This window comes from Rana temporaria, chromosome 12 (assembly GCF_905171775.1).
Source record: "Rana temporaria chromosome 12, aRanTem1.1, whole genome shotgun sequence".
NCBI lineage: Eukaryota > Metazoa > Chordata > Amphibia > Anura > Ranidae > Rana > Rana temporaria.
In genome coordinates, this window is record NC_053500.1 from 103,248,838 (window position 1) to 103,272,468 (window position 23,631).

The 23,631-nt window shown below is 45.5% G+C and overlaps 1 protein-coding gene across 1 annotated transcript in view; it reads left to right on the plus strand.

Annotated features, from left to right (window-relative positions):
* The first annotated feature begins 6,588 nt into the window (after nt 1–6,588).
* GALR2 (galanin receptor 2) overlaps nt 6,589–23,631 on the plus strand; it is a 35,414-nt gene continuing 18,371 nt past the window's right edge. The window contains exon 1 of the mRNA XM_040329996.1: nt 6,589–7,646. Coding sequence (XP_040185930.1) covers nt 7,261–7,646 — 386 coding nt within the window. The 5' untranslated portion in view covers nt 6,589–7,260. The remainder of the gene's footprint in view (nt 7,647–23,631) is intronic.

Below are 23,631 nucleotides of genomic sequence, written 5' to 3' on the forward strand. Positions count from 1 at the left end.
TAGCTTTAGGTGCAAACTACAGAGCACACGTGCAGTACACACCAAGTAGCTTTAGGTGCTGACTACAGAGGACACAGGCAATACACCACGTGAGAATACTGCAGCTAGCACAATCACCTGCCTGCCAGTAAATTAAGAAGAACTGATCTAGCTAAACTATACAGTGTATAAATATATGTACAACACCTGGGATGCATATATATCCTCTACACACTAACTTTAACCACTTAACGACCGCCCACTGTATATATACGTCCTATTTTTAAAGCTGAATATCTCGGTAACGGCAGCAGCTGCTGCCAGAACCGGGATATCCACCTTTACAGTGGGCTGCCGTGTAAACGATAACGGCGGTCTCCGCGGCGGATTCGCCGCGAGATCGCCGTTATCGGTGGCGGGAGAGGGCCCCCCCCCCTCCCGCCGCTTTTCCGCGCCCTCCGCCGCTTACCGGAGCCGTCGGTAGCGGCGGAGGAGATCGGATGTTGCCGCCTGGAGAGTGAGGACTGTAGTGAGGGCAAGATGGCCCCCACCCGTCCTCATAGCTCTGCTGGGCGGAAGTGACGTCAAAACGTCAGTCCCGCCCAGCCTCTTAAAGAGACAATTTTTTTGTTGTCATTTTTTTAAATGACAAATTTTCCTTTTTTTTTTTTTTTCTTGCATTGAAGCCTAAATATGAGATCTGAGGTCTTTTTGACCCCAGATCTCATATTTAAGAGGACCTGTCATGCTTTTTTCTATTACAAGGGATGTTTACATTCCTTGTAATAGGAATAAAAGTGATAATTTTTTTTTATTTATTTCAGTGTAAAAAATAATAAAATTAATAAAAATAAATAAGAAAACAAAAAAAAATTTTTTTTAAAGCGCCCCGTCCCGAAGCGAACGCATACGCGAGTAGCGCCGCCATATGAAAACGGTATTCAAACCACACAAGTGAGGTATCGCCGCGATCGTTGGAGCGAGAGCAATAATTATAGCCCTAGAGCTACTCTGTAGCTCAAAAAATGCAACCTATAGAATTTTTTAAACGTCGCCTATCAAGATTTTTAAGGGTAAAAGTTTGATGCCATGCCACGAGCGGGCGCAATTTTAAAGCGTGACATGTTGGGTATCATTTTACTCGGCGTAACATTATCTTTCACAATATATAAAAAAATTGGGCCAAATTTATTGTTGTCTTATTTTTTAATTCAAAAAAGTTAATTTTTTCCAAAAAAAGTGCGCTTGTAAGACCGCTGCGAAAATACGGTGTGACAAAAAGTATTGCGATGACCGCCATTTTATTCTCTAGGGTGTTAGAAAAAAAAATATATATAATTTTTGGGGGTTTTAAGTAATTTTATAGCAAAAAAAACTGTTTTAGTCTTGTAAATCCCGAATCTGAAAAACAGGCTCGGGGCTTAAGGCTGCATTCACACCTAAGCGACAGCCGCGTACGCGTGTAGCGGCAGATTTGCCGCGATTACAAATGTATCTTTTTTTTTTTTTTTTTTTCTAAAGTATTCCCATTGCTGTCTATGGGAAAACGCGCCTGTCGCGTGAAAAAAAGGGTCCGGGACTTTTTTTCAGGCGACAGGCGTTGCGCGTCTATGAGATGTGAACCATCTCCATAGACGGCAATGGGAATTCTCCCCTCTAGCGACAGAAGCGTCCCGCGTCGGGCGTTTTGTCGCTTAGGTGTGAATGCAGCCTAAGTGGTTAACTGACTAGCCTGCCTGTCTGCTCTATCTACCTGCAAAAAATTACACTTTATGTCTCTCTCTGTTCTCTCTTAACCACCGCAACACACTACACAAGGCCGACCTGCAGGCGGCCTTTTATAGTGTGGGGCGTGTACTAAACCCCCTGAACCATAATTGGCCAAAGTCACCCTGGCTTTGGCCAATTATGGCTCTCCGTTTTTTGCAAGCTGTGATTGGCCAAGCATGTGGGTCATAGTGCATGCTTGGCCAATCATCAGCCAGCAATGCACTGCGATGCCACAGTGAATTATGGGCTGTGAAACGTAACCCAAAACTTTCATAATTCGACGAACGATCGAACATACGATGTTCGAGTCGAACATGAGTTCGACTTGAATACGAAGCTCATCCCTAATAAACAAACAGTGACTCGATCCAGATGACACCTTGTTGATCTTGTGAAGTTTAATCCATAAACTGTGAGGATCCTACAACAATGAACATCAGATGGGAGAAATGAACAAAGGGTGGGGCTAATTATACAGGATAAACTGAGATACAGGAAGGGGCGGAACCAGGGACAGAATCATGCATAGAACATTTAAAGGCATATCACAAAGCATGTGAAACAAGACAACAATAGTGGCAGCACAGTGGCTTAGTAATTACCGTATATACTCGAGTATAAGCCAAGCTTTTCAGCAATTTTTTTTGTGCTGAAAATGCCCCCCTCAGCTCATACTCGAGTCACCTTTTTGCGCCTGATCTCCCAGGACCCGGTACTGGCCTGCAGTCGGTCCCCTGGACCCCAAACTTGGCACACATGTAGCTCCCCTCCTCTACAAATGTGCAAAGTTTGTTGTCTGGGGGACCTACCGCTGGGGAGCACTGATTTTTCACAGCTGGGCACCCCTTACATAGACTCCCATGTTAAATGTCAGTCTAGGCATGGGCACAGGGAGGCATGCACATGGACACAGTGAGGCATGTAGATGGACACCCTAGGCTTATACTCGAGTCGATACGTTTTTCAATTTTTTTGTGGTAAAATTAGGTTCCTCAGCTTATATTCAGGTCAGCTTATACTCGAGTATATACGGTAGCTCTCTGTAGCACTAGGGTTGGTGAATGGAATAAACCCTATCTGCATGGAGTTTGCATGGTGTACCTGTGCTTGTGTGGGTTTCCTCCCACACTCAAAGATACAGTATACTGGTAGGTGAATTGGCTCTTGTCTAAATTGGCTACAGCATTTATGCATGTGTAATAGGGACTTCACATTGTAAGAAGCATAAAACTCTGCGTAAATTGACAGTGCTATATAAATACCTGTAATATATAAATAAAAAAGTAATGTTACATTCATCACATTTATTTGAAACAGAACCGGTATGTCAATTATTATTAAAAAAAGTGTTCGTTTATGATTATTCTAAGGAATAATAAAAGATCATAGTGTAATAAAGAGCAAGCAAGTGTCATCATTTCCCAGGAGGCAATGGGGTCTTAGCAGGGCTGTCTTAAAGCGGTTCTCCACCCTAAAGTGGAGTCCCGCTGATCGGAACCCTCCCCCCCTCCGGTGTCACATTTGACACCTTTCAGGGGGGAGGGGGGTGCAGATACCTGTCTAAAGACAGGTATTTGCACCCACTTCCGGCCACACGCTACGGGCGAAAGACGGGTTTTTCTGACTTCCCGTCTGTCGCCCGTTGTGTGCTGGGAACACTCGGCTCCCAGCACACAGCGTGTGAGCCAATCGGCGGGCGCAGCGCGACTCGCGCATGCGCCGTAGGGAACCGGGCAGTGAAGCCGCAGCGCTTCACTTCCTGGTTCCCTCAGCGTGGATGGCGGGGGGAGCAGCAGAGAGACGAGCGATCGCTCGTGCTCTGCTGCGATCAGCGCTGGACTCCAGGACAGGTAAGTGTCCTAATATTAAAAGTCAGCAGCTGCAGTATTTGTAGCTGCTGGCTTTTAATATTTTTTCCCCATGGCACATCCGCTTTAATGAGAGGGCACACATGGGCACTGCCCAGGGGCTCCAGATGCATGGGGGGCCCCTGCACTTTCTCCAAAGCAGCTGGTCCTTGAGCCCACGCTGCCCTGAAATTGGGGGCCCTGTGATGGCACTGAGAGTGATAGATACACAGGGGAGGCAGTCTGCCTCTTACCTACTTTATGTCTGTTTACCTGCACTTAGCCAGATTCAGAGAGAGTTACGCCGTCGTAACTCTGAATCTGCGCCGTCGTAACTCTGAATCTGCGCCGTCGTAAATTTAAGTGTATTCTCAAATTGAGATACTTAAATCTAGCTAAGATACGACGGTGGGCGCCGTCGTATCTTAGCTGTCTATTTAGGCCGGCCGCTAGGGGCGTGTACGCTGATTTACGCCTAGAATGCGTAAATCAGCGAGATACGCCTATTCACGAACGTACGCTTGCCCGTCGCAGTAAAGATACGCCGTTTACGTAAGGCGTTTTCAGGCCTAAAGTTATTCCACCAAAAAGATGGCGCAGCCAATGTTAAGTATGGACGTCGGAACCGCGTCAAATTTTTTAATTTTTACGTCGTTTGCGTAAGTCGTCCGTGAATGGGGCTGGGCGTCATTTACGTTCACGTCGAAACCAATAAGTCTTTGCGGCGTAATTTGGAGTATGCGCACTAGGATATGTCCACGGACGGCGCATGCCCAGGGGCCCATGATGCTATTAAGATGGCCCTGGGACTTAGGCCAGGAAGACAGGATGTCTCTCAGCATTACTGTGCCTAAAAATCGCCCAGCATGCACCTCTTCTTAAAAACCAGGAAGAAAAAGGAATTGGTGCACATATGATGGATACGGCCACATCATGAGCTGGAGGATATAAGGCAAGTGTTTGCAATGATTTCTGTAACGATTGGGGAGCTATTAATATGTTTTAGGGACTATTTAATGTGATTAATTTTAGCTTGAAAAAAAAACAATTAATCCCGCTTTAATTACTACAGATATTTGGTGCATGTTGCAATAATCTTTATACATTTCATCTTTTTACTGTATGTATTACATTTTCATATATGAAAATGTGGAATTTATTCATATTAAAATTATTTAAAAAAAATTGTGCAGTGAGAGTTTTTAAAATTGTAAACTCTATGGAGAAAAGGGAGAACTCCTAACAGATGCCAAGACACACTGGGCCAGATTTACATACAAATGGACAGGCGCAGCGTATCAGAGATACACTACGCCGCCGTATCTTACCTGGCTTTAAGTCAAATCCTCAACGATTTCGCGCCATAAGTTACGGCGGCGTAGTGTATTTCTGGAGGCGGAATTCAAATCGGCGGGTAGGGGGCGTGATTCATTTAAATGAAGCGCGTCCCCGCGCCCAATGAACTGCGCATGCTCCGTTTCGAAATTTCCCGCCGTGCTTTGCGTGAAATGACGTCGTTGAACTTAGACGTGAGTTACGTCCTTTCCTATTCACGGACGACTTACGCAAAAAAAAATTCAAATTTCGACGCGGGAACGGCGGCTATACTTAACATGGCAAGTCTAGCTATACGCCGCAAAATAGCAACTTTAACTATACGCCGGGAAAAGCCGACTAGCGACGACGTAAGAGAATGCGACGGCCGCGCGTACCTTCGTGGATCGACGGAAAAAGCTAATTAGCATACCCAACGTGGAAAACGATGCAAACTCCACCCAGCGGGCGCCGAAGTATTGCACCTATGATCCGAAGGCGTACGAAGCCGTACGCCTGTCGGATCGAAGCCAGAAGCCGTCGTATCTTGGTTTGAGGATTCAAACTAAAGATAAGACGCAGCATATTTGAAAGTACGCCGGTGTATACGTAGATACGCCGGCGTACTTGCTCTGAGAATCTGGCCTTAACTTTCTATTAACAGCTTGCCTTTAATGTAAAAAAATAAAATAAATCTGGCTGTTACTGGGCAGATTTCGTATTAATGCCTATTTCCTGGTGCTAGGTGGTTCAACTTCCTGTCCTAAGACCCCATTGCCTCCTGGAAAATTAGTGTCATCATTTCCCAGGAGGCAATGGGGTCTTAGGACAGGAAGACAGGAAGTCTCTTGGCATTACTGTGCCTAAAAATCGCCCAGCATGCACCTCTTCTTAAAAACCAGGAAGAAAAAGGAACTGGTGCACATATGATGGATACAGCCACAACATGAGCTGGAGGATATAAGGCAAGTGTTTGCAATGAGTTCTGGAACGACTGGGGAGCTATTAATATGTTTTAGGGACTATTTAATGTGATTAATTTTATCTTTAAAAAAAAAACAATTAATCCCGCTTTAATCACTACAGATATTTGGTGCATGTTGTAATCACTACAGATATTTGGTGCATGTTGCAATAATCTTTATACATTTCATCTTTTTACTGTATGTATTAAATTTTCATATATGAAAATGTGGAATTTATTCATATTACAATTATTTAAAAAAAAATTGTGCAGTGAGAGTTTTTAAAATTGTAAACTCTATGGAGAAACATAGTTTCTTCATAGACCAAAGTTCTAAAATAATAAATAATATAGCAGCACAATATTATTTATTATTGTTCCAGTAATGTTCCTTGACACACACACATGTATTGTATGGCTTCAGTTTTACTGTCTTGCTATTATTTGCCAACCGTTCACTAGATTTGCCAAATTAGTAGTTCCACAGACATGACACGCTCCTCCCGCCACTGACTGATGCCTACCTAACGAACAGATCAGGGGTTTAGTTACTATGGACACCATCACTCTTTTTTGTACCTTTTTATCTCCTTGGAAACGGGATGCTTCTGGTCTATTTTTTCTCAGAAATATTCGTAATGCGCTCATCAGCAGCCTGCACATGGGGAGGGGGGAGTTCAGTGAGTGAAGTTTTTTTTTTTTTTTAACCATGTCTGTGTTTATGTGCCCCTGTTATCCATGAAGAACCGTCAGTGCTAAAGTTTTCTTGAGTGAGCTAGTAAAACGACCATGATAGGCAGATTGCGGGGGAGGGGGGCAATAAGTATGAAAGAAGGCTCTTAAGAGGAAGAGGTGCTCAGATCCCACATACTCCACATAAGAAGCAGTAGGCTCAGCACAGAACAAATTAGACAAACTGTGCAGCACATACAGACCTGGAGCAAAATAATTCAATTTTTTTCCCTGGACAACGAACAAAGTAGACTTTTTGTATATCATTTTGTCTGTTTGCCTAATTACAAATGAAAGAAAGGAGAGCTTAATATTTTTCAGAAATTCGGAGGAGATGCTTAAAACATTTCTTGATCCATCAAAATATACGGGATTACAGGAACAAAGCAAGCAATATTAAGACTTTCCTGTGGTCACAGAGGTCCTACATAACAATTGTTCTTAATCCAAAATGTAAGGAGATGCTGCCACTGAGAAGCTGCAAGAAGAAGTTGGCTATTGAGAAACTTGACATTATGAACAATTTGCTGTAATCTGTACCACTCTGTAATATCAACTAATCAGCAACCACTTGGTCTAATCTTCTTCCGGAAAAGGCTGATTTAAGGAATTAAAGGGATTGGTCAATTTTGATGTTGTAATGTGAAATATAGAATGTTTATTCCTGAACACGGGACTGCCGAAGAAACTGTGAAAATGAATGTCTCGATCCTGATCTCCTCATCGGACAGTTACCATCCGGAGTCAATTCTCATCCCGGTGCTCTACTCCCTCATTTTCCTAGTAGGTACAGTGGGCAATAGCCTGGTACTGGCAGTACTGCTGAGGAATGGAAAGATAAATAACACGACCAATCTCTTTATCCTGAATTTAGGAGTGGCAGATCTGTGCTTCATTATTTTCTGTGTGCCATTTCAAGCCACCATCTACACCCTAGACAGTTGGGTGTTTGGCCCCTTCATGTGCAAAGCTGTGCACTTCTTCATATATCTCACCATGTATGCCTCTAGCTTCACCCTGACCACTGTGTCACTTGACAGGTAAGACAAGGTCTTTACTTAGAGATTAAAGAAAAAAATCATGATAGTTTTACTATATTAATAAAAGATGACATTTAATAATATAAATAGTATATAATAATATTTAATATGTATTTAAAGGAAAATGACCACACACATAAATCTGGTACTGTATATTATTAATTCATACTATTCCATAATTTGTTTAAAGGGGAAGTTCACTTCTCAAACTACTTTTATTTTAAAAGTGTGTCAAGCCAAAACGCTTTTTGGAGTTTTGTATACAGTGGGGAAGGATTAGAAACCTATTAGGGGCAGACAGCAATAAAAAAAAAACGGGAAGGGGTTCTAATACTTCCCCACTGTATCCAAAATGAAAGTGACATTTAAGTGAAAGGGAGCACCCATGCACCTTAATGCCAGACTATAACGTTGTATAAATTTTAACTAGAATGTGTCAGAAAAAATAACTATTGAAAAAAAAATTAAGGTTGGGCTAATAGTTTTAAAGGGAATTTGTCACCAACATTGCATGAATGCTTAAACATGAATCACTCCTGTTATTAGACCAAGTGACATATTTTCAATCTGTTTCCAAGTTGTAGTTTCAATCTGCACAGGTTACACTCCCGTCATGGTCATGCTGAGTAATAATCTGTAGTGTCATGGCACAAAGCAGTGTGTACAGTTTCATGGAATTCCTAAGATTACATGGCAATATAAATAAAAAAAGTAAGTTTCACTTTTAACAATTTTCTTAATCAGCTTTTATACATTCAGATTTTGTTTTATATGTATTTAAAAGGGTAGCTAGACAATACTTGTCAGTCATATTTAACATACAAAACTATTGTCTCTGGTTTGCAGTGGAGAAAAAAAATATCACATTCATTTTTTCCCTATGCTCTGTCACTGAATCTAATTATTTCACTTAACCTTTGGCTCTTAGGCTCCATTCACACTAATGCTTTTTTAATGCAATTTGCAGAAATGCAGGGAAATTTTTTAACATGGTTTCCTATGGAACATGTTCACATCGATGCTTTTTTGTGCCTCTGCGTTTTTGGAAAGGGTCTGGGACTTTTTGTCCTGCAAAAAGCAGCGTTTTGCATGTAATAGAATTCAATGGACCCGCATCCAAAACGCAAGTACCGTGTTTTTAGCACGATTTTGCCACGATTCGCAGTTTGCGTTTTTATTTTAACCTGTTTATGGCTGGTTGTTAAAGGACATGTAAAAAAAAAATTGCAGTAAAATCGCGGTAAAAATGGCTGTCGAAAAACGCAGCAAGCACCGCAAAAAGCACTGCAAAAATGCTCAAAAGCAACATGGATAGGTGGCTGGATTCACACCTATGCATTTTTAGTGCTTTTTGCATTTTGCACTACATTACGTGTTCCATAGGAATCAGTGGCGGCTGGTGCTCAAATTTTTGGGGGGGAGCACACAAATGAAAAAAAAAACAAAAAAAACACACAATTGCAGCCTCACTGTGCCCATCAAAGGCAGCCACTGTGCCATGCCATCAATTGTCGCCACTGTGCCATCAATTGTCGCCACTGTGCCATCAATTGTCGCCACTGTGCCATCAATTGTCGCCACTGTGCCATGCCAAATTCAGCCACTGTGCCATCAATTGTCACCACTGTGCCATGCCAAACGCAGCCACTGTGCCATCAAACGCAGCCACTGTGCCATGCCATCAATTTTTGCCACTGTGCCCACATCAATTGTCGCCACTGTGCCCACATCAATTGTCCCCACTGTGCCCACATCAATTGTCCCCACTGTGCCCACATCAATTTCCCCCACTGTGCCCACATCAATTGTCCCCACTGTGCCCTGTAAAATGCTTCCAGTCAGATTGCCCCCCCCCCCCTGCCCGGCACTAACCTTTCTGGGGTTCGCCATCCTCCTTCCACGGTCCCTCGATGTCTTCTGCCGCCCTCGATGACGCTTCAGCCAATCAGGTTACTGATAACCAGAATCAGTGAACCTGATTGGCTGAGATGGCCGTCAGTCTTATCCAAGGGACGTAGCCCCTGTGCCATCAATTGTCGCCACTGTGCCATGCCAAATGCAGCCACTGTGCCATCAATTGTCACCACTGTGCCCATCAATTGTCACCACTGTGCCATGCCAAACGCAGCCACTGTGCCATCAAACGCAGCCACTGTGCCATGCCATCAATTTTTGCCACTGTGCCCACATCAATTGTCCCCACTGTGCCCACATCAATTGTCCCCACTGTGCCCACATCAATTGTCCCCACTGTGCCCACATCAATTGTCCCCACTGTGCCCACATCAATTGTCCCCACTGTGCCCACATCAATTGTCCCCACATCAATTGTCCCCACATCAATTGTCCCCACTGTGCCCTGTAAAATGCTTCCAGTCAGATTGCCCCCCCCCCCCTGCCCGGCACTTACCTTTCTGGGGTTCGCCATCCTCCTTCCACGGTCCCTCGATGTCTTCTGCCGCCCTCGATGACGCTTCAGCCAATCAGGTTACTGATAACCAGAATCAGTGAACCTGATTGGCTGAGATGGCCGTCAGTCTTATCCAAGGGACGTAGCCCACTACGTTCCGAGGATAAGACATCCGGGAGCTGAAGGGCTGTACTGGGAAAGCCTATCAGAGCCGATGGCTCCGATAGGCACTTCCGCACAGCCAACCAGCTGTCCTTATTCAGATAATCGGCGCCCAATGTCCGGTTATCTGACTAGGCTGGCCACAATAACATACACTCATGCAATGCATGAGTGTATGTTATTTGCGCGGCGCTGCAGAATGAATTTTTAAAAGCCATAAAGGGCCCATTTTTTTCCTTTTTTTATGACTACAGGAGGGGGGGGGGGGGCGGCGCCCGGGCGCCCCCTATGGACGGGCCGCCACTGATAGGAATGTTAAATGGACTGTAGTGCAAAATGCTCCAAAACTGAGTAGGTGTGAATCCAGCCTAAATCCTCAAGTAGGTGAAGATGAAGTATATGGGCACTGATGCCTTCTGGGATGTCTCCATCATACATCCCAAGAGGCCATGTGCCATATTCTGTGTATGCACATGTAGCGCCCTGCCCCCAATTACTGGGGCCGCTATTCTAAATTTAGAAGGTGTCTGTGCCAATAGTGGGCTCAGACTTTGTTGAATTTCATTTAAATTAGCCTCTGTTCTGGCTATGGTTGTGCTTGAAAGGATTTTCCCCTGTTGCGTGTAGGTAGCGTTAGCATCTCAGGCCCATGTTGGAATACAAGCGAACCATGGTGTGTTAAGTGACCCTTCTCGGCAGCAGCCCAGTGGGAGTGGTGTCCCACTGTGCATTCTGGGAATGGATACTTAAGGGGCAGATGCCGTTTTTCGGGGCCCTTTGCCTCGTTGCCCTCCTGGCGCGAGGCACGTGTGTGTGATCTCGACCTCGGGACGACGTTGGCCCAAGGTCGCAATTCTTTGGAGTAGGCCCAGTTATGCTGGCTGGGGCCTACGATGCAAAATAGGATCCCAAGCTGTCCATCCAAGTGGGGGAAGCTGCTTATCAAAGGAAACCGGGAGAGGACCTGCCCTGGAGGAGACCAAGCAAAGCAAGCTAATGTATCGGGATAGGCCTGGCGACTTCGTTAAAAAAAAAAGGATCCATTACTCTATTGGTCTTACAGTCCGCCGGGTCGGCTTAAATGCTCTTTTACTGTAAGGCTGGAAGTTCGGGACATAATCCTGTGGCAGAGGATTCCTGGCTATTCATCTTTCGTTCTCAGACGGTCTGTGGCAGAGACTGTTCTCATACTGTCCGTGCATCATCCCGGCTGCTAGGCCATGTGAGAGGGGTCTATCCGGGTGAGCAATACCCACTCAGGAGTGAGTGGTGAATACTGGAACTTTAGACATTTTCGTGTATCTGTACCGCGTACCTGAACATTCCCCCTTCTCTCTATACTCTTCACTTTCTTCACAAATTTTACTGCAGCAAAAATAAAACCTATCAGTTGAAGGTTTTACATCTTGTGTGGACATTGCAATTTCTACAGACTTTCCCCCTGGACAACAAACTTGGAGGTAATGTGCAAAACCCAAAATCAAACCAGCAGGTCCTGCGGGGGAAGTCCTACACACAGACAGTTCTCAGCCAGAAATATGGATGTGTTCCTGCAGCCTTTCAACACACGAGTAGGTACAAGTGAAACTCGAACATTTTGAAAAACGTGCAAAAATGGAAAATTGTATCAAATACCTACCGTAATTTTCCTTTCCTGATGCCAAGACATGGCAGCATTACATATGACGCCAGACATGGCAGCATTACATATGATATAGCCCCGCCCCTATATCCACCCACAGGACACTTTAACTCTCTTGTAAAAGTCTGACTGAGTGCAACCTCCCCATTCTCCGTATAAAGTACAAAGATCAGAGAGAGGGTTCGTATGCTGCCATGTCTTGGCGTCAGGAAAGGAAAATTACGGTAAGTATTTGATACAATTTTCCATTTTCCTGACGCCAGACAATGATGAGCTTTTTAGAGGAAGGGTATAATGCTGTAAACTTAATCTTTAGAAATAGAAGCTTGGATAGACTTCCTCCCAAACTACTGTAGTAAGAGCTGCTAGATCCACCCTGTAGTGTTTTAAGAACATATAATGTGATGACCAGCTAGCCTCTTTGCAGACTGCCTCCAGAGACAACCCTGCCTGTGCCATCCAAGAAGATGACATCAACATGGTTGAGTGATGAGCTCTAACCACTTCTGGAGGATCCTTCCCGGCTCTACAAGCCCCGTGAATATTTTCACTATCCAGGCCGAGATGGTTCTGGCCGAAGCCTCTTACTCTCCAAATCTTCATGATTCTGAATGTAGAAGTAGCCCGAGATAGGCTTTGAGGACTTTTGGAATGTCTAACTTGTGCAGATCAGCATCTGATTCCGCTGGGAAGGCTGGAAGCACCCATTCACTGGAAAGATGAAATATGGATGCCACTCTTTGGAAAAATGATCCAATGGTCTCAGCACAACCCTGTCTGGGAAGAACATTTTGGAGTCGACACACTTTCCCCTGAAATTATGGCTAATAGAAAAGCCGATTTTAAGGAGATCTCCCATAAAGAACAGTCTTCCGTCAGAATACGATGAGGGTTTGCTAGAAAACTGTTCCGAGAAGTGATCCACCAGCAGGTTTGCTGCCCATTTCTTTTGGGTAAAATCCAAGATGGCTGAAATTTGCACCTTAAGCAAACTGAGCCCCAAATCCAATTCAGAGAAAAGACAGGTTGAGATAAATGTGGGTCACTAGGGTCAAACTGATGTCCAGCTGCAAAGCTTGTGAACCTAATCTATATTCTGGAGTAGATGGCATTGATTGACCCCTTTATAGAACTCTGTAAAGTTCTAATCCTCTCTGGAAAACATCCTCGCTCTTGTAACCTCTGCCTTACAATTTCCAGGCTGCTAAAGTAAGTCGTGATGGTTGCCGATGTAGTGCATCTCCCTCAGATATGAGGAGTCACCGGCAGAGTGATCGGTGTGACCCAAGGTCTGTGAGGCCAGTAAGGAAAACCTGTGATGACTGCCAAATCTTATCAGGAATTTCAGGATTAAAGAAATTGGAGGGAAGGTATAGGTCAGTTGCCCAACCCTAAGGATTGGTAAAGGCATCTGTCCCCTCCACTAATGAATGAGGGTAGCGTGAGAGGAACCAGTTCCCCTTGTAGTAGGCCGATGAGGCAAAACAGATTCAGTTGTGGGAACCCCCACTCGTGGATGAGCCTTTGGAACACTTCGGGGTGAAGGGACCATTCGTTGGGATCCTTGAATTGTCCGGATAGACAATCCGCTTCCAAATTCTGATAGGCTGGGAGATATATGGCCCTCAAATCTGGGAGATATTGCTGGGTCAAAGTCATAATTGGTTCCACCTCTCTCAGGAGGGATTGGCTGTGCATGTCACCTTGTCGCTGTATATAGAACTGCTGCCGTGTGGTCCAGACGGAGTAGGACTGGCAGATCCTATATGTGTGGCAGTAAAGTGTTCAATGTCAATGCTGGTAGGAGTTCCAGAATATTGGAAACTAGACCCTGAGTGGGAAGTTCCCACCTGCTCTGGATCCCGAGATGCTCGCAGGTGGTGCCACACACTGCTGTGCTGGCATCTGTGGCAACAATGATCCATGGCTGCAGCCCTAATAGACAAAGCCATTTAGCATTTTTTTTTTTTTTTTAATCACCAGAACTCTGGAGCCTCCGGCTGGAGATCCTGATTGGCTGGGCTATACAAACTCTTCCATTGCATCAGGAAGCCTTGTTGGAAAACTGAGTTTCCAGTGAACCCAGAGGATCATCGGAATACAAGAAGCCATTATCCTGAGAGGACTCATGCACTGGGATGCTGACATCACTGGAGCAGCCAACGCCTGTTGGAACATCTCCCTGACTTTAGGGAGTTTGAGGTGGCAAAGAAACTGAGGCCGCCTGAGTATTGAATCGGGCTCCATTGGTAGAGCACATTCTGCATAGGCGCCAACTGGTTTTGGCAATGCTTGCCTGAAAATCGGGACATGTTGATAGGTATATTGCAGGTCCACTGAAATCCTCCAGTAACCTGGTTGAATGACCTGGATTTATGGTATGGAGAGACTCCCTCTTGAGTCTATCCGTATAAATTGATTCAGCCTCTTGAGGTAGTTTTGGAGGCTGCCGTTTGAGCAACCAATAACGGCCTTGCCATTGGTAATGATTAAGCACAAAATTAATGTGTGAAATGTGTCTATGTGACCTTGTGTTAGTGTCATCACTTTGAACAATAAAAGGCAAACGGAATGCCTGGATGTGCAGCCATTTCTTTTCTTACATGGCCTTGCGCCACTGTGGACTGAAACCACCATTTTTCGGCAGTGGTCTTACCAGAACTGGGTCACTTTGAGCCACTTGGTTCCAACTGCCTTCTGGGCAGGCCTGGCGTTAAAAGGGCTTCTGGGTAGCTTGTAGTGTTGAGCAGAATATGCCATATTCGATTTCGCGATATATCTCGAATATATATTCGAATATTCGAGATATATTCGCTAAATTCGAATATTCGTGATATTTTATCGAAAGTAAATGATTGCGATTTTTCGCTATTGCGAATGCGAAAATAATTGCGATTTTTTGATAACTGCGGTAGGAGCACTCTGATTGGCTCAGAATATTCGTGATATTTTATCGAAATATCGCAACATGCGAATGCGATATTTATTGCGCAATTTCGAGAAATGCTGGAGGAGCGCTCTGATTGGCTCAGAATATTCGTGATATTTTATCGAAATATCGCAACATGCGAATGCGATATTTATTGCGCAATTTCGAGAAATGCTGGAGGAGCGCTCTGATTGGCTCAGAATATTCGTGATATTTTATCGAAATATCGCAACATGCGAATGCGATATTTATTGCGCAATTTCGACAAATGCTGTAGGAGCACTCTGATTGGCTCAGAATATTCGTGATATTTTACAATACAAAATAATTGCGAATATTCGGCAAATGCGGAAGGAGCACTCTGATTGGCTCAGAATATTCTTGATATTTTACAATACAAAATAATTGCGAATATTCGGCAAATGCAGAAGGAGCACTCTGATTGGCTCAGAATATTCTTGATATTTTACAATACAAAATAATTGCGAATATTCGGCAAATGCAGAAGGAGCACTCTGATTGGCTCAGAATATTCTTGATATTTTACAATACAAAATAATTGCGAATATTCGGCAAATGCGGAAGGAGCACTCTGATTGGCTCAGAATATTCGTGATATTTTACAATACAAAATAAAAAGTGTTTTGCATTGGTGGTGATTCTTTACTCTATCCATCTGTCACAGCCATTTGTCAATCAAACACCTTGAAGATTGAACACGTTCATGCTGCATGCTTTGGACTTTTTTTCACTTCACATATCAGACATTTTTATGAAAGATTATTTTTCTATTATTGGGACTATATTTCTTTATATATTTGTTTCACTGTGTATTTCACAAGTTATTTGCGCTTGCTTATTTTATAATTTGCCCACATGTCTTGTCACTAGACATATTTTTTATTCTTGTAGAGCGACTCCATTTTCTGTCTTGTATTAATTTATGTTGTATAACATTTTTGAGTTGCTGCTGTATTCTCCCCTTTAAGGTATGCGCAATTTTTTCCTTCTTACAAAAAATAATAATATCAAACATACAAATATTCATAACATACACATACACAAAGCCCCCCCCTTTTGCATCAGAGACAATCAGAGTTCTCCTACCACAGTTATCGAAAATTCGCAATCATTTTCGCATTCGCAATAGCGACAAATCGCAATTTTTTTTTTTTCAATTTGGCAACATAAAAGGATCGCCTCAGCTTAGCTACTCGGCCCAGGGTCTCTAATCATACCAGCAATGCTTTTAGACGTCGATAGGATGTGATCTGTTTTAAAAATCAAATTGAAAAAATGCGAATATTCGGAATTGCGAATATTCACCGCGAAATTCGAAATATAGCGCGATTTCTCGAATATGCTATATTCGAGTCGAATATTCGCAATGCGAATATTCGTGAGCAACACTAGTAGCTTGGGAAGCCGCAAGGATCTTGGCTCCCTGCAATCTTACGATGGATGACTCTGTACCCTTCCAATGCCTTCTGAAGCCCTTGGATAGGCAAAAGCCTCCAAAATCCCAGTACCTGTTTGGCGCTCCTCTGTATGGTTGCCCCCTCTGGCTCTTCGATCTTGGGACAGAGGATCTGATTTCCCTTCTATAACCCTGGAGATGATAGTTTCCAGGGTTTTTTTTTGGTAAAACAGCGCCTTCCCATCAAAAGGCAGTTTACAGCAATTCTGCTTTGAGGATGGGCCAGCCGTCCAGGATTTTTAGTCGCAGTGCTATTTTGGCTGTGACTGAGCCGAGCATGGCTCTGTATGACCATCGAATGATGACTATAGCTGCCTCACCTGTAAAGTCCGCTGATAGTTTTCTCTCATCAAGAGCCTTGGTGACTCTTCTCTTTGGCAGCTGGTTTTAATCGCATACTCCAAGTTCTGCGCCCACACTCACATAGCACTTGCTACGGATGTTAAAGCAATGTGTCAATCAAGGATATCGTGAAAAGAGGAAGAGTCTTCCATCGGAAGTGTCACATTCTTGGCCAGTCTGGTGACTGCCGCATCCACCGCAGGTGGGTTAGATAAAGGAGTCACATCCTTCTCCGTTAGTGGATACAACTTCTGCAACCTATTGGTTGAGGAGGATTTTCTCTCTCCCTTTTCTCATTCCTCCTGAAACAGGCTTCTTATTTATGTCATAAGAGAAAAGGTAGCTTACCTGCTTCTTTAGATTCCTCCTATGAAACCCAAAGGCTTTTTCACACGTGCAGCAGGATCTGCTATTGCCCTGAAAAGCAATCTGCGCTTAGGTCACTTTTCAGAGGCATTTGACATTGTCACTTAGAGGGGACAAGTGTTTATGCGATTTTCAAAGAGCGATTTGTACACAATGTTGCAACTCGTATGAGTGCGGCCCATTCATTTGGTTACCCTCCGTGTGCAAAAAGAAGCCCCTGCTCCTATTTAAGGATGACCAGTTTTACACAATGTTTTAAAAGGCACGTTCTCCTACGTGACCTATCACAGCAGAATTGCATGCACTGAAAGGATAACGGCACCTAATGCATATTGTACAGTGATTGTCACCATTTTAAAATCATTTGTATGGTGTGTAATAACAGGTTTTCTCCTTCTTTGGAGGAGGTTCCGGATCCACCCATTCCAGTGCAGCTTTACTGCCATAACGAATGGCGATATTAGCGTAAAAACAAAGCCTCAACCTTCAGGATTCTCTGTTGAGGAGGAGGCAATATCATCTCCCTCTGCCTGAAAGGTTGGCTGTACTTCTGGGTCTGGGGAACCAGCCTGCCTAATCTGCTGGGCTGGAGTCACCCCTGAAGTGCCTGGTACCCCTCTATTTAGAGAGGGTTAAATGGCTTGGTTTAGACCTGGTGTAGTGCCCATACTGTCCGTCCATTTCTGTCCCTGGCTGCCCGAGATGATTGGAAAATTCAGCCAGGGGGTTGGGGACTATTTTGCTGAGCAAGGTTGACACCTGCTGACTCTCAAACTCCTGGTCTTTGGCAAGCTACCTGAAGCAGTTGCTGCAAAGTAGCTTTCCAGGCATAGGGTCATCTCCACATGACCAACATTTGCCTTTCGGGCGCTGAGCCCTCAGGAGGAGAAGCTGTGAGCGTTCTCTTAAGCGTACATTTGTGCCCTTAGTACTGGGGTCTACCAGGACTGGAGGAGACACTTTCTGCCCTGAAAATCCCGATGATCCAGAGGGCCTCTGAACCTCCTTGAGTGGGTGTGAGCGGCCGGGGTTGCAATAGATAAGAAGGCAGGCTCGTCAGGGCTCAATGCTCTCTATTTTCTCGTCAGGATTCTCAATTTTCTCGTTATGATTCTCGGCAGTGTTTTGCTACCGAGAAACCTGACCGGGTGTATACTTACCTGCCTCCATGGAAACCCGCGCATGCTCGATGAGACTTCGGCGCATGCGCGGTAGCTTCCAAGGCATAGTGTATGGTGTAGCAAGATTGCGGCGACGGTATCAAATGTGACGAGCGCATGCTCGTCGTAGACGATGACAACACCACGTTCTTGCCATTCAAAAGAACGGCGGTTCTTTTGAATGGTGTGTGTGTGTACACTCGGCGAGCAAGAAAGCATGCCAGGAATCTCATCAGGAAAACTGAAGTTTTTTCCCTGACAAGATTCCCGGCCATGTGTTCAGGGCTTATACCTCCTTTTCTGTCCCAGTAACAGCGTGCCCCAAGGACAGGATGTAATAGAATTTCCTTATGGGGACAGAGAGAACAACAAAAGCACATATATTTAATTGTAGCTCCCTGCTCCTGTTGAGTAGGCGCTATTTGTAAATTTAGTTATCTGAGCTGTAGTTTAGCTCAGAATTTCATGCCAAATTATAGGTCTCTGTTCCAGCTCGGCTGTGTTGTTCATCTTCCACCTGACTGTGGGTGTCGCTGTCACCAAGGGTTGGGGTTGGAACTGCAATAGGCTGGGTGTATTGGGTGCTTATGCCCAGAAGCAGCTCAGTGGCGCAGTCCCCGCCGCTGTGCATTCTGGGGAGGGGTACTTAAGGGGCAGACTCCGTTCTGGCGGGGTTCTTCCGATCCCGACCTGATGGCCCTCTTGGCCTCAGGGATGTATTGGCAACCTTTCTGTCTCGGTGCCTACTGGCCCGAGGCTTTGTTACTGCGAGTAGGCCCAGAAGTTTTGGGGCCGACTGGTCCAGGGATGGTCCTGTGCTGTCTTCTCTGCAGGAAGGAGCTGAACAATTAAGGATTCAATTAGAGGACACATCCTGGCCAATTTACCTCACAGTGCGGCCGGCTTGGCTGAAAGATCCTGGCACCGTGAGCTGTGTAATTTCTTTGGAACTTTGCAAAGTGTGTGTGTGTGGTTTCATGATCCTGTGGCAGAGGACCGTGTAACAACTCGACGGTATTCATCAAGTCTGTGGCAGAGACTTTTGTAACAAGCTTCGAAACCGGCTGCTAGGTCAGTGAGAGAGGCCTATCCGGTGGTAGCTGAATCCAGTGTGGGAACAGTTTGTCTACTGGATCCAAGATCATACCCGCAATCCGCAAAGCAAGGTACCTGAATCTTCTCTAACCCTCTGTCTCTCTAAAGGAACTTGTTTAATAAAACGCTTGAAGAAAGGGAAACCAAGTGTTGGTGTGGACATTTGTAACTCTTCAAGAAGGACCCCTAGGACAAGAATGGTGAACAGTAAGATAACGGCAGGCCCAAATCTAAACCAGCGGCTCCTTCAGGGGTAGTGCTACAAAATATTTAATATAGTGAATGAATAGAGAGGCCTCTGTCAGGTTTTTTTATTGATCTCTGTGTCTTCCTGTCTCGGTGAAACTCGCATTCTCTTATTTCTTCTACAACATACATTGGGTGCCACTGCCTACCCACTGCTTGGGTATATCTAGATTGGGGACATTGAAGTTGGGCTTATGCGTAATTTACCTGCCGAGGTACTATTGGGAAATGACCTCAGACTCTTAACTTCTACAATTACCCCTGCTACGAAGTACATCAAGTCACCACCCAGCTACAGGCACGGGAACAACTTCATCCCACTCCAAAAGGGCTTAGGTAAGACCTACTACCTCTGACATGGAACCTGCCCTATCTATCCCGACTTGAGACTCTCCAGAAGACAATGGACAGGGCACCCTAGAAGACAATACCCTTGCCCCAAATAGACAGAAAGCAGGGATGGAACCCAGGAGGGATGGGTGATGTTAGGTTTGAATGGGACTGAGAGAAGCTATATAGGATCACCAGGAGAGGTGGAGAGGAGTGGACCAGATTCCCAGACAGTAGTGCCTAGAAAATATCAGAAAAATCTGTTACAGATTTGGGCATGATATTCCTCTAGCCGGTCATCTGGGGCACAGGTGGACACTGCATCGCCAGCTTGTTAAAAAAAAGTCACTCTGCCAGCTCCTTCTACCACCCCCTGTTCATAAGTGTGCTGCCTCTTGCTCTCCTGTGTGCACAGATAGGATGCTATGGGAGGGAGGGGGGAAAAGAGGACACTACTGTGCGCCACCACCATAGCAGTGTCCTCTAGCACCCTTCACATCACCCCCCCCTCCTGCAATCTGAGCGCAACACACTCATGATCCCTGCGTTCTGAGCATAATGCACACCCGATCTCTGCATTCTGAGCACAATGTACTCCTTAAACCTGCATTCTAAATGTAATGCACGCCTGACCCCTGCATTTTGAGCGTAACGCACTCCTGATCCTTGCATTTTGAGCCTGACGCACTCCTGATCCCTGCATTCTGAGGGCAACACACTCCTGAACCCTACATTCTGAGCATAACAAACTCCTGATCCCTGCATTCTGAATGTACGCACTCCTTATCCATTCAATTCTGAGTATAACGCACTCCTGATCCCTGCATTCTGAGCATAACACACTCCTGATCCCTGCATTCTGAGCAAAACACACTCCTGATCCCTGCATTCTGAGCGTAACACACTCCTAAACCCTGCGTTCTGAGCGTAACGCACTTGTGATCTCTGCATTCTGAGCGCAATGTACTCCTTAACCCTGCATTCTAAATGTAACGCATGCCTGACCCCGGCATTCTGAGCGTAATGCACTCCTGATCCCTGCATTTTCAGCGTGGCACACTCCTGATCCCTGCATTTTGAGGGCAACATTCTCCCGAACCCTGCATTTTGAGCATAACACACTCCTTATCCCTGCATTCTAAACATAACGTACTCCTGAACCCTGAGCGTAATACACACCTGAACCCTGTATTCTGCACGTAACCCACTCCTGAACCCTGCATTCTGAGCGTAACCCTGCACTCTCTTGTAATACTTTTTTTTATGTCCAATGCGTCTACGACAGTGGTTCTCAACCATTTTTAGTGCTGTGGCCCCTTGATAACATTTCCGTTATTTTCGAAGTGTGGGCTGTCAGCACCCAAGGCAAGACAAGTAATTTGTACCCCCAACCCATGGACATTTAGTGCTCCCTGAGTCCCTTCTACTTTGAACAGTATTAAAAGCTCATATGGTACATTTTAGGATGTACCACGCTCTTTCTTCTTTTTTCCCCCCTTTTATCTCTCTCTATCCCAATTTTTTTTTTTTCCCCCGTCCCTCTCTCTAGCCGTCTTTCTTGTTCTTTCTCTTATTCTCTCCCTTTTTTCCTTTCTTCCGCCCCCTCTTTTCTTCTCCCTTTCATGTATTCTCTATTTTTATTCCTTCTCTTACTCCTTGGAGGGGGGAATGGGATAAGTGGCAGTGGTGGGGGGAGTTCTGATCGGCCAACTTAGGTGCTCTTGATCAAGGTCATCTGCTGATCTGAGAACTGTAATGGGGACTTTAAATGGCAACTATAATTCACAGGTAATGTTACCCACTGTGTCTCCAACTTTGTAGTGTCTCGTAACAGTGACACCTATGCTGAAGTCAGGAGATAGGGTCTCCTACAGCCCCTCTCATCTCACAATCCTCACCAGTCAGCGGACATCTAGTCATGCCGTGAACTGAATGGGCAGCTGCGAAGAGGCTGAGTGGGTGGACTTGGGATCCAGGGACAGCCCTGCTGGGCAGCCGCAAAAAGGCTGGGAGAGTGGTGCGGGCTTCAGGAAGAGCCCAGGATTTGGTGACCCCTGGCAAATCATCATTTGACCCCCCGAGGGGGTCCCGACCCCCAGGTTAAGAACCACTGGTCTACAATCTACATTTGGGGTTAACAATGCATCATTACTAGGGATGAGCCGAACACCCTCCTGTTCGGTTCGCACCAGAGCCTGCAAACACACCAAACGTTCACGTGAACTTTAGAACCCTGTTAAAGTCTATGGGACTTGAACGTTTGAAATCTAAAGTGCTAATTTTAAAGGCTAATATGCAAGTTATTGTCCTAAAAAGTGTTTGGGGACCTGGGTCCTGCCCCAGAGGACATGTATCAATGCAAAAAAAGTTTTAAAAACGGCCGTTTTTTTCGGGAGCAGTGAATTTAATAATGCTTAAAGTGAATCAATAAAAGTGAAATATTCCTTTGAATTTCGTACCTAGGGGGGGTGTAAAGTAAGCATGTGAAATAGCGCATGTTTCCCATACTTAGAACTGTCTCTGAACAAAGTGTCATTTCTGAAAGTTGCGGCTATAATGAATTGTCGGCTCCCGGCAATTCAGAGAGAATTCATTCATAAAAATTCCAGGCCCTTCGATATGGGGTTCCCCCCAAATATCCATTCCAGACCCCTTATACGAGCACGTAACCTGTTCGGCCACAGAAAAGAGAGGGGGACAGAGAGCGCCCCCCCTCCTGAACCGTACCAGGCCACATGCCCTCAACATGGGGAGGATGTCCCCATGTTAATGGGGACAAGAGCCTCATCCCCACAACCCTTGCCCGGTGGTTGTGGGGGTCTGCGGGCGGGGGCTTATCAGAATCTGGAAGACCCCTTTAACAACAGGGACCCCCAGATCCTGGCCCCCCCTATGTGAATTGGTAATGGGGTCCCTGCTCCAACGTTGTCGGTATGCAGCGACGGGTGATCTCCTCTCCGGTCCAGCGTTGAGAAGATCGTCCGGGATCCAGAGCGCAGCATCGCCAGCCGCCTGTCTCCACCGGAGATAGTCCGGCGAATGACGCTACTGAAGCTAGTGACATTTCTTATATTGGTGAGGCGGGGGCCACCCGTCACTTGACCCCGACCCCTCTGACGCAAGGGGGAAGCCTGGGCTTCCTCAGTGACGTAGCAGAGGGTGCGTCATAGCGGAACAGGGTCACGTGACGGGTAGCCCCGCCTCACCTATATAAGAAATGTCACTCTCTTCAGCAGCGTCATTCGCCGGGCTGTCTCCGGTAGAGACAGGTGGCTGGCGATGCTGCACTCTGGATCCCGGATGATCTTCTCATCGCTGGACCAGAGAGGAGATCACCCGTCGCTGGATACCGACAACATTGGAGCGGGGAGCCGGGACCGAGAGTGGATTACCACCAATGGATTTTTTTTTTCTTTTTAATAAAGGACTTTTTTCCAGGGTGTGTGTGTTTTTTTTACAACTATTTACACTTTCTTCGTGAAATAGTAGGGGTACAATGTACCCCATTACAAATTCACATGGGGGGGCAGGATCTGGGGGTCCCCTTTGTTAAAGGAGTCTTCCAGATTCTGATAAGCCCCCCGCCCACAGACCCCCGGGCAAGGGTTGTGGGGATGAGACCCTTGTCCCGATTAACATTGGACATCCTCCCTATGTTGAGGGCATGTGGCCTGGTACGGTTCAGGAGGGGGGGCTGCTCTCTGTCCCCCCCTCTTTTCTGCGGCCGGCCAGGTTACGTGCTCGGATAAGGGGTCTGGTGTGGATTTTTAGGGGAACTCCACGCCATTTTTTTTTTAATTTGGGGTTGAGTTCCCCATAAAATCCA